Source organism: Podarcis muralis, chromosome 10 (genome assembly GCF_964188315.1).
Source record: "Podarcis muralis chromosome 10, rPodMur119.hap1.1, whole genome shotgun sequence".
In the NCBI taxonomy this organism is placed as follows: domain Eukaryota; kingdom Metazoa; phylum Chordata; class Lepidosauria; order Squamata; family Lacertidae; genus Podarcis; species Podarcis muralis.
In genome coordinates this window covers 57003893-57016222 of record NC_135664.1, presented here as the reverse complement: position 1 = coordinate 57016222, position 12330 = coordinate 57003893, and the positions used below count along the sequence as shown (strand labels likewise).

The 12330-nt window shown below is 42.4% G+C and overlaps 1 protein-coding gene across 16 annotated transcripts in view; it reads left to right on the top strand.

Moving 5' to 3' along the window:
- Nucleotides 1-12330, top strand: part of BICD1 (BICD cargo adaptor 1) — a 126145-nt gene that overhangs the window by 99995 nt on the left and 13820 nt on the right. For 2 of the 16 annotated variants that reach the window (XM_077935091.1, XM_077935087.1), the window contains exon 9: nt 4240-4594. The exons of 11 other annotated variants lie outside the window; for them this stretch is intronic. In XM_077935091.1, the coding sequence (XP_077791217.1) occupies nt 4240-4594 (355 nt within the window). Of the gene's footprint in view, nt 1-4239; nt 4595-12330 lie in introns of those variants that run through there. 3 more of the 16 variants (XM_077935093.1, XM_077935089.1, XR_013394413.1) reach the window with 2 other exon arrangements.

The following is a 12330-nucleotide window of genomic DNA, read 5'->3' as shown; positions in this document are numbered from 1 at the left end:
ATAAAAGGCAATAGGAAATGGGTGTATCTTTTAGGATTGGTTATAGCAATCAGCCAATAGGAAATTCAACCAGGCTGATTGGACAGAGGCAGCCAAAGGAGGAGCAAGGGGGCTGGGCTGAGGGAATATAAGTGCTGGCCATAATGGCAGGAGGCCAGGCCAGAGCTTGGTAACCATATACCACTGTGCCTCTCATTTATTTGTCTGACAAATAAATTATTATTTTAATTTCTCTATTGCTGCGTTGAATATTTCATTCCAGCTAAGCGTTAACCACAAGCAGGGTGCTACATATGTACAGTGCCAGTCACATGTATTAGGGCCAAACTACATGTTACGTTCTTTCAGGTCAGCTCCTGCCCCCTGGTTCAAAAAAAAATACTAATCCAATCTTCTCCCATCCCAGCTGCCATTTGACCCTAAAGGTGCTGTATGCTGACCTGTGCAGCGCAATCCTATAATATGTACTTAGAAGGACATCCTACTGTGTTCTGTGAGGCTTACCCAGCCAGCTGCTTTTCCCGTTAGCTCTTCCCAAAATTTATTGCCCTTTAACTCTCTCAGTATATAAATGCTATAAATCGGGGGGTGGGGGGGTGGGCCTTGTTCAGGAGAGCAGGAAGATAAACAACTGCCAAAGTACTTAGCCAGCTGGTTTCTGCCTGGCATGAAACATACAAACATTTGCAAATATATCTTTAAGCTCATTTTAAAATACAGGCCTTGATCAGATGCCTCAAAAGGTCTTTTTAAAAAATTGAAAGTCCTTTTTAAACTATGTGCAGTTTCTTAAATAAAAATGCTGCATCTTTTAGCTCTGGTGCATCAGATACAGTTGGGGGAACCCATCTGACGCATATTCTTTATAATATATTCTTAGGCAGCAGGTGGTGACTTGCTTGGTGCTACGTTTTTAAATACCATTTCACATTTTAAAAGAACATTTAAAATGTTTTGGTACTGCATGGAATTAGATTTTTGTTTTATTTCAAGTGTTAGAGGTGCGGTGGCAATCCTATATGCTTGCTATGCCAGGGAAGAGGATATGCTGCTGCTGCATTGGTGAAACAGCTGCCATATCCTAAGCATGCTAACTCTGGGAGGGGAGGGGAAAACACACAAAATACAAAAATGGTACAAAAATAACAAACATATCCCCAGTGCTCCTAGAAACATGACCAGTGTCGACCAGGAAGAGGTGGGCCAGCAACAATGGCAATATGTTTTCCATGCATGAAGGGAACAAAGCCATGTTGCCATGGCCCCAACATGGAAGAAGCACAGAGAACAAGGTAGTGTCCACAGATACAGCCAGAGAAATTCTGTGCTGTGGTCCTCAAAGCAGACAGAAACACGCCCAGGAGTTCATTGGTTTAATTCCACACAAAGAGCAAATCATTAACTTCACCCCATCCTCATCCCTAGTGGAGGAAAGAAATAAAACTACCAGACTCCAGATCCTTGAAATGAAATATGTTGTAGGTGTGACACATATTGAAATAAATTATTTCTCAGGAGCAGGATTTGCTATAGCATTTCATGAACCTGGTAATAATTGCTGCCAAAATAGAATAAAAAGTGTAAGGCTTGGACTAAATTTAATTTCAAGCCCTTGGTTTCCTCTTTGTTTTGTTTTGCCTTTGCCTGCCAGTGGTGCTTACCTGTTTTTGTGCTTGGTATTCTGCAAAGTTGGAACAAGCATGCTCTAATTCAAATCCACACAGATTCCCCCCTCCCCTTGTTCCCGGTGGTCATCATTTAGTGAAAATGTGATGGCCAGTACAATTGCGTAGACACACCAACAAAGGTTCACCTGCTTCCTGGGGCAGTAGCTCAATACCCCAATGAAAATACATTTTACAGACAGCTTACACCCACCACATTGGTGGGAAGGTCCAGGACAGCATAGGGGGAGGCAGGTGGGCAAGTGGGCAACGAGCATTCAGCTCACGAGCATCAAGCATTTTGCTAAGGAAATGCTCTGCCTAAGCTAGGAACCGCACAGGAGCATGCTTCCTTTCCCTTCCACCAATGGGTTTCAGGGGAGTGAAGCATAGGATGTGAAGCCAAATGTACACATTGCTGCATAAGAGCAGGTGGTTACAGCACACTTACCTTTGGCACACAGAAAGACATATGTCCTGATCCATTGTGAGGCCCGTGCTCAAGAGAGGGCAACTGCCCAAGCAAGATGGAGTTCCATAAGCTTGGGTTTTGGAATAGACAGGAAACTCCAGTGCTAACAGACCCACATATGTATCTGGGGGGTGGGGGTTTCCATCGGTGTACTTTTCCATGGCAGAGGCACATTGTGTGTTCTATTAGCATAGTGGGGTTTTGCTAAATCATAAAGCTTCTTAGCCAGAGGGTGTTGAGTACCAGATTGCACCCTTGAAACTTCATCGGAAAATGCCATAGTCCTGGTTGTTTTGAACTTTGGGGAATTGTATAATATTGTCTGCTGCAGTCTTCGGCCTCCCTGTGTTTTCACTGAACTTGATTACATCTCTTCTTTCAGTTGAAAAATCAGCTTTAGAGGGATCAGATTTAAATCATGTGATATTTTAAAAGCTTTAAAAAAAATACTTAAGAGGACATTTGAAAATAAAATGTTTTTTTGAAAGTACTCCAGATCTGAGAGCTTACTTGATATAAGCTAATATCCTTCTCTATGGATGTTTATGCTGGAGTTCAGTTGTCACTGGAAGAGATGTTCCAAAGAAGATGACACTAAATAAGCGTTGATCGTTCCTAGCACACTGTGAAGTGCTGTGTTTGTACTTAACAAATATTTCATATTTATCTGCTGGGACTGACTTAGTAATACTTGTGTGTGGGATGCCCCAAATGTTCTAAAGGCATCATGGGGAAAGAAGGTGAAAACCTATTGTTCCTTCCTTTCATTTAACAATAAATTTGGGAAGTGTTCCAAAACAAGATGGCTTTAGTGAGTAGGTTTCTTCTTCTCTCCATCCTTACACCCAGTGATGGTAATCTGGGGTGCAATTGTATGCTTTAAAGATCTGTTTCATCTGTGACATTTTTTGTATGTGGAAAACAGCTCCATTTTAGAACCTTTCTAGCCACATAGTTACTTGAGAGTTTGACAGTTTGTGCTGATGTTTTCAAAACCAGAGGCTGCACAGCTAGGTCTTCTGCTAGTCAGAGATAAACCTTTTTTTCTATCAGGACAGGTCTTCGGTTTCTTAGCCTTATGTTCTTAAAAAGTATCCCCATCCCTACTTATTTATGAGTTATTTATGAGTTTCATTTCCAAATAAATAAATAAAAAGCACATAATTCCTGTGTATAATTCCAAATTACTCATTTTTTTAAAGTGAGGAGGATACAACAAACAAAGCATGGAAGTAATTTTATGTTCCCACCTAATATCACAATCCACCTGATAGTTAACTTGCACAAACCCTACTGGAATTAATGAAACCTGTACAAAAACACAGCATTTCTTCCAATAGAGCTCATGCAGGAGAAGTTCCCAGTGGGGTTATGTTCTTGTTTAGTCATCTAAAATCAAGGGCTTTATTCACAGCACATGCAGCATTCTGGGCTGCTGCTTTCCTCTCTGGTCCAACTTAGCCCCCCTGAGAACCCCAAGCATATCTAGGGCTCAAAAACCATACAGCACAACTGCTGTGCTACAATACTTGGTAGAATACTGGATGGAATTCAGTGTTGCGCTCTTATGAACATTCCATCTGCACAAGCATTGCAGCTTGCCAGGTGGAATGATTGCCCGTCTCCTTCCCCTGCATGTTGCTTTGGGGTTCTCCTGAATTCCCCCCCCAGCCTGTTTCAGGGGGTAGGAGAACAGAGGTGTAGGAGGGTAAAGCCCCATTAATAATAAAAATAATAATTTTATTATTTATACACCACCCATCTGACTGAGTTTCCCCAGCAACTCTGGGTGGCTTACAGCTGAAGGCCTTGCACCAAAATTACATGGTGGGGTGCGTTAGGTGAATTCCACCCCATATTTCTTATTGCAGCTGATCTAGCTGTTATCAATTCAGATTGGAATCTGTTCCAGTTCAGGGGAGGGGGGAGAGATTCAGACTGTTATTGTATATAGCTCAGGTTTAGTTCCTGAGATTATTGAAATGATTATTCTTAAAATGTTGTTTTGAATGCATTTCCATTGTTTATCAATAATCTATGCAAAGATGAAAGGGTTAAATCCTATACTTTAAATTTATGGGCAAGTGTCGACCACTGTTTCAGCTCAGCGCAGTCACTTCTTCCCTGAAATACCGTAGTGGGGCTGATCTGGAGCAGCTATATATTTTGGCACCTGCTGCTGATGTCAGATGTGGAGGCCAAGGACTCAGAGACCAACCTGAAGACTGGCGAAGAGATGAGGAACAGCAGACTGGTGTGAACGGGGAGACAGATTCACCAAGAAGCAGCCAGTTGAAAAGGCCACAATCCAGAGAGGGAACAGGGGAAGAGAGGCTGTCCGGACAGGATAGAGCTAAAGACACATCACGAAGGAGAGAGAGTTGCACCGAAAAGGGAGAGACTGCAGAAGCTTTGGAAAGAGCCAGGCAAGGTCAGAGAGGACAGCTCCAGGAAGGAGGTAGGGTCAAAGGAACTGGGAGAAAAAAAGACTGAGGGAGGGGAGACATGTGAGCCTACTGAAAAGGGGAGAGGGCATACTAGAGGAAGAGAAAAGCCCAGGGGGGAGTATAAAGTCAATGGCCAGTGAGAAAAATATACAGGCCTCCCAAGAATCTATGATTAGAAGCCAGCTGAAATTGACATAGGACTTGCACCATATGGAGGGTCACGTTCCTCAACCCTTAAACAAGGATTAGTACCATAGTCAAAGGGAGCAGCAGGCTTTGGGCGCAGCTGGGTTGGTGGAGCATCAGAAAAGAGGCATCACATAGGAGCATGCAAAGCTCAGGCTCACAGCAGCGAGATCTTGTCACTTACACTAAAACATAGTTCAGTGCAGGAATGGGGAACCTTTTTCAGCCTCAGGTCCACGCTCCGTTTTGGTCAACGTTGCAGGGGACAAGTACCTGTATCTGATGGGCCAGATACAAAAGTGGGAGGAGAAATGCATGCAAATTTACTTTTGTGCAGTAGGGTAGTTTCTACCCAAACACTTATCTGTCTTCCATTTATGCAAGAAAGAGGCATTATTGGAGGCAGAAACACTTGGTTTGAAGCAGAGGCAGTAGAGGTGTGTGGCTTAGGAGGGGGAACAGGCTGCAGAGAATCCTAGGGCCAAAGAGATAAGCTTGGTGGACCACATTCACATAGAGTTCTGAGATTCCCAACCCTTGGTTTAGTGCAAACTCTCCCAGTGGAACAAGCGGAAGTATGATGTCTTCTGCAGAAGTATGATCTATGTGCTTGGTTCTTAATTTACGGAACGTTGCAAGATTGTGGTGGGACATTTTCAGTTATCCAATTGGCTTGTTGGCCTTTCATAAGGGACCAGCTACATGGACTGCTCCATGTAACTTACAGTGTCCAGAATCCAAAGAACTGCACAATAACTTCCACATGCCCAACTGTGAAACAATAGTCCCATGCTACATAATTGCTGTTTTAATATTTTTCTGATTATTCAAAAGAGTACATTGACCCATATAAAAATGGCTCATGTTTTATAGAGTGTGTTGGCATAGGCAGTTTGCTGAACCATTGCTCAGGATCCATTGGTTCTCTGACCTACAAACTTGGATTAGCATATCTAATCCCTTCTTGTACAAATCAAAGGAAGCTTTTATTGCAGTTCCCTCTATGGAGATTTGTCATAACAATAGCTAACCACTGCTGAGGAAATCAAGGAAATGTTTCACAGTTGTTTGTGACATGGCATGGGTGTGTGTGTAAGTCAAAAAAGAAAAAGTTCAATAGTCCCTCTAGGTGCTATATATTCAAATCCTCTTGGATTCTGGTCAATAAATGAAGGGTGATTGTGGTGACAGACCACAGATCCCATTTTTAAATATATATATTTTTAAAAATTCAGTAACTCTTCTGAAAGCAATAATGGCCTCTTTAATATGCAAATAAAAGGGACGCGGGTGGTGCTGTGGGTTAAAGCCTCAGCGCCTAGGACTTGCCGATCGAAAGGTCGGCGGTTCGAATCCCCGCGGCGGGGTGCGCTCCCGTTGTTCGGTCCCAGCGCCTGCCAACCTAGCAGTTCGAAAGCACCCCCGGGTGCAAGTAGATAAATAGGGACCGCTTACTAGCGGGAAGGTAAACGGCGTTTCCGTGTGCGGCTCTGGCTCGCCAGAGCAGCGATGTCATACTGACCATGTGACCCGGAAGTGTCTGCGGACAGCGCTGGCTCCCGGCCTATAGAGTGAGATGAGCACACAACCCTAGAGTCTGGCAAGACTGGCCCGTACGGGCAGGGGTACCTTTTTTAATATGCAAATAGTAACTTGATTCTTGTAGTCTGATGTTTCCTAGGTATGATCCCATCTCTCTCACACATTATTTTGAAATGAATTGCAAGCAATTCTGTTTGAATATTGGAGCAACCAAATGTGTACCAATGCAGGTGGATCAAAATTATTATCAGGCAGATTGCAACCCTTTTGTATTCTACATCCAACCAATTCATTCTATGCTGCTCTGAAATGAAAACAGATGCTTCTTATACAGCAGGGATGGGGGAAACTGTTGCCCGGCAGATGACTCTGTGTTGGGTTGAAATAAACGACAGACGAATGACAAGTGTCATATGGGAGGCATCTTCCGAGCATGTCTCGGGGAGTCCCTTTTATTGAATATTACAGTATTGCCACATATGTGCTTGTTGCTGATTGGTTAACACAAATACAATGCAAGGGTTGCATATAGACATTAATCATCAATAGATTAAAGGTTGGGAAAGGGAACACAGGGAACACAGAATTGGACAGGCATGAAAACTTCCTTATTAAACTATTACTAATGATTGATATAACATTCAAGCATTCCGTAGATGTGGTCAACCATGCATTAAGAACAGGTCAGGGTACGATGTTTCATGAACTCAATGTGAACTAAACAGGGTGGGTGAGGAAGGAATGCTTCAGCTTAGAGCGGTTTGCCAGAGTCATGTGCAGAAGCAAAACTTCCCATCAACTCTGGACTACAGTGACCACTGGCTGTGTTGACCAGGGCTGATCCAAGATGGAATCTAACAACATCTGCAGGGTACAGGCTCCGCAGCCCTGTTATAGCCCCTAGTATCATAGTAACTTTTAATTTTTCTCTGCAGTTTTCACATATCATGTCTTATCCTGTGTTTGTCTCATTATTATTTTAGATCTACCATATTTGATATGCTCATTGAATCAAACCAATAAGCATTACATGTGCATATATATTCATTCCAGCTGTGGTACAAGTCCTTGTGAAAGCTAATCCAAAATGGTGGGGGGAAAGTTTGCTAAGGGCCTTTCTTGGTTTTAACTTCTTATCAACCCAGCAAAACATACTTTTACCTCTTGGTGCCACTGCTTTGTGCTTTTTCCTCTGGTCTGGTTATGTTTCCAAGCACTACAGACAAGACTGAAGGCATACATTTCATGCTGAGCAATAGGATTTAATAGTTGTGATGGCACAAATTCACTGCTGTTCTTTGCTTATTACTTTCTCTTCCAAATTTTCATCTTGAGTTTTATACAACAGGACCACCTTATTAAAATCATATCTTTTACTGGCAAGCAAGCCATGTGTACCTTCTGCCAAACCTCGCTAAATAAAACAGCTGGAAAGTATTGAAGCAGAATACATGCATAAACATCAGATATATCATAATTTGGTACTAGCAATTGTGAGCACACTCACAGATAGAGTAGAACATAGCTAAAATAAATTTAAAAATGCATTCTTCTCGAAGTTGGTCTTTACAGGTTCCAAGCTTAGCCTGGTTTATCAGTAATGTGGTTGCCTCTTAAAAATGAACCCACATGGATATAGTTGCAAGCTGAGTACAGTGGGTATAGTTGCAAGCTGTGTCAATTAGCTCTCCACAAGGAGGCACCGGTTTCAGCCATACTACAGCAATCTTTGACATGTTGTACTGTAACTTCAATCATTTGTTGTTTACAACACTTGTTGGCATATTTTAGGAATTCTTAGCACAAACCCTTGATATATTTAGGTTCCTGCTGCCCCCAGAATGATTTAATGAGATTTTTGTGTGTGTGTAACCTACTTTTTCCATTCCATATGAGCACACTGCATTGTGCTGGACATTGGAGAAGGCAGGCGTATCAATCAGTAATGATGGCTGATTCACACAAGTTGACTTGGTGAATGGCTGCCCCCTTTTCTTTTGCATCCCAGATTGCAGAGTGCATGTTGCAAGCTCGTTGTGCAAGCCAATTGTATTGAAATTTCATGCGAGCCTTTCCACCCAGGAGTATGTCTGCCTGCATTTTGCAGAGGATTTTGGGGTGCATTTGTGGGGAACTAGTGTGGTTTGTGGAGCTTACTGATAGCCCTGCATGAATTTAATGTGCAGCACGGAATTCAGCTTAACTGTTTCCCAATCCCAACTATTCCCCATGCTGATGGGGCTTTGAGGAGCAACAGGGCCACTTCTGCATCTGCAGCTCTACTGCTCACAATGAGCATTTTGGAAAGTTGGGGAGGATCTGGATCTGATGGGTCTGATGCTGCCAAGCAATGGCAGTGAAAGCAGCTTGGGATCCAATGGATCCTGGGTTTATTAGCTGTGGCATAATATTATTTACAACATAACTGCCTCTCCTAATAATAACATCAAGATTAATGGAATTTCTGTTCGGTTATGCAGTATGTAATATATTCCAGGAATGCCTTTTGGTTGTGCCTTTAAACTCTTGATCCAGTGCCCATTGATATTTTAAATTGAATGTGCCCAGCAGATTATGTTTCACTTCAGACTGATGCCATGTGGAATGATATCAAAATCAAGGTGCTTACAAGATCTTTTCCTACTGTAGTATGGAAATTACATGCCACATTTTTAATATGAGCATGTGCACTCCTAGTGCTAAATGTTTTTTGCTGTGTACTGTATAAGGCAATGAAAAAATCATTAAAAAAAATAATCTTCTCTGTCTGTTACTTCACTAACCTGTTGACCTGCTGGCTAGACTGTCAGTAGATTTAGTGAGGAATGATTAAAACACTATATATATTTTTTTCAAATTCTTAAAAATATATCACGATTATATTTTAATTACAGGGTTTCACAATTATTCTTTGTATACATGTATTTGTTACATTTTGTAGAAGTGTAATAGAAATGCACAAATACACTACAGATGGACTACTTTTAACTGGCACTTGCTTTTGAGCAAGGCGTTCTGTCAGTTCTGTAAGTGAGCTATAAATCACTAATAGAAGGCTTATCTGTTGTAAAGAGTAGAAATTGAGGAGATATTTGATTTTGTTTTGTAATTTAATGAGAAACTAATTCACACTTCTCAAACCATTCCCCAAACCAAAATTACATTTGCACACGCCCAAATTCTACAGTGAAGTTCTCCAACCAATATAAATGTATTGGGGAAAATCTGCATACAATTTACATATATTAGGAGGAAGAATATCCCAAAACGCTTTATATATGGGGAAATTGCTTGTAAAAATGTGTATATTAGTCAACAATGCATACGAACATGTGTTTAGTAGGATAAATTTACACAAAAAGGCAGATTTCCCCCCATGAGAATAAGAGGAAAAAAACCTGTGTGGAAATGTGCAGCAGTATATTTAAGACTGGAAAAATGAGAAACTTAGAGAAATGAAATTGATAATTTCATTCATCCCTAGCAGAGGCATATGAAATCTATAGCCCTCCAGATGTTGTTTGACTCCAATTTCCATCCAACATGGCCAGATGTCAGGGATGTTTGGAGATGGAGGACATCATCTTGAGGGCCACAGCTTTCCCATTCCTGAAGTAGAACTCTGTATCTCAATCTCCATATCTTGCGGCAGAAAATTTCATAAGTTAAATATACACGACAGAGCCAGTACCAGACTATGGGAGCATAATCTGGCTGTTGCTCCCTTGCTCCTCTTAGCTGTGGACAGCAGCACCCTCTTCTTGACCCATTATTAAATAACATAAACCATAAAAACATCAGGCACTGCAAATATGATAAACCACAGTCGTGTCTCCTAGAAATTATTTGTTGCATACGATTGAGTAGCAGGGGGTTCTCAGGTAGAATGTGCCAGCTTAAATGTCCGAATCACCTTTGCAATTGACCGCTATTTTATCTAGTTCTTTTCTCCTGATCTTCTTAGCTGCAAACGCATATAGTGCTACTTTATAAGTTACGAAGTCATCAGTATCACTCAGCAGCCATTTCCCCCTTTCCACCTTGTTTGAGTGTATTCCATTCATAAACAGGGGTTTTATAAATTGGTCTCTTGGTTCTATATATAGCGGGCATTGCAATAAATAGTGCTACAGATCCTGAAGCCAAGGCTCCAATACTTTGGCCACCTCATGAGAAGAGAAGACTCCCTGGAAAAGACCCTGATGTTGGGAAAGATGGAGGGCACAAGGAGAAGGGGACGACAGAAGACGAGATGGTTGGACAGTGTTCTCGAAGCTACCAACATGAGTTTGACCAAACTGCAGGAGCCAGTGGAAGACAGGAGTGCCTGGCCTGCTCTGGTCCATGGGGTCATGAAGAGTCGGACATGACTAAACGACTCAACAACAACAACAACAGGTCCTCTACTCAAGGTTGCCCACACAGACAAAGTCTCTCCTTGTATTGTACTTTGCCGTACCGACCATCCACCACCGCTGAGGGCATCAGTTGGAATCGTAATTCTGTAAAAGCGATTCTTAGTGCGGCAGGTGGGAGCTTTGTCAGATATCTAGCTCGGATGTGCTCCATTTTGATAAGTGGGAACCATGGTGAACTTTTGGTAGCAGCAATTGTGGTTAAATCCCTTTCATTATTAGAGAGAGAGATTTATATACTGCGGTTCATCTGAAGATCACAGCGTGGAAGCCATTGCCCACATTCCTTTTCCTCCTCTCCAACACCATGGTGATGATTCTCTGGTACCTTGGCTCTGAGAAAGGACCACAGGCCCTTCATCAAAGATAGACATTTGATCTTAGGGAGGCAGTTAAAAGGCTGAACTGCTGCTTCATAGCTGTGATGGACTGGAGGGGCAGAACAAGTTGAAACTTAAACCTGGCAAAACAGAAGTACTGCTAGTGAGTAGACAATATGTCTTATACAGCCTGATTGGAAGGGAGTTGGATTCCCTATGATTAGGCGTGTAGTTTGGGGATGCTCCTTGATCCACCGCTCTTGCCAGATGTGCAGGTGGTTTGTTAGTTTGGGCCCAGTGCTGCAATCTGTTAAGGTCATCTTGAATCCTGCTTCTGCCTTCTGTGACATTAGCTACCTTTCCTAGCTTGATGTTGTGAGGAAAATGAGCAGAGAAAGGCCTGACATGTGGAATGTTCAAGTATGCCTGATATTTTATGTAGACTGACAATTGTGTAAGCTGATAACCATAGCAGAGTGGAGCTTGTCACGTAGGCATAGTGGTAGCTGCTGAAATGGTACATTGGTAATGCAACAGCTGATAAGAAAGAATGAATGAAAACTGCAGGTGCGATTCTGCAGCAGAATGTAACCAATCACAGCGTGCTGCGCCATAAGTTATATCTCGATGCCCACCATTTTTTGGTGGACTGGGGATCCTGCTGCAGCAGTAATAAATATCACCCTCCTGGGTGCTCTTCCTTTACGGATTGGTCTCAGTCAATTTGTAACGGTTGCATCTGAAAACGAACTTGGCAGTGTGGAGTTTTCCCACAACAGTGTCATGTGCAAGTTTGATGAGCATCTCCTCAATTCCTATATGCAAATCACTTATAAAGATGTTGAACAACAATGGGCCCAGGACAAAACCCTGTGGCACCCCACTTGCCACTTTCCCCATGATTATCAGGAACCATTAGTAAGCACTCTTTAGGCATAGTCAACATATGACCTCAAACAACCATTAAATAGTTGCTTTTTAAAAAGAAGTTCTTGAAGCTAACCCAGAAACTCCAGCGGGTGCAGAATGCCGCGGCGAGGCTCCTTACGGGGTCCTTACCGCGGGATCACATTCATCCAGTTCTTTACCAGCTGAACTGGCTCCCAGTGGAGTACAGGGTCGGGTTTAAAGTGCTGGTTTTGACCTTTAAAGCCCTATGCGGCCTAGGACCCTCATACCTATGGGACTGCCTCTCCTGGTATGCCCCAAGGAGGACCTTAAGGTCCATAAATAACAACACTTTGGAGGTCCCAGGCTTCAAGGAGGTTAGATTGGTCTCAACTA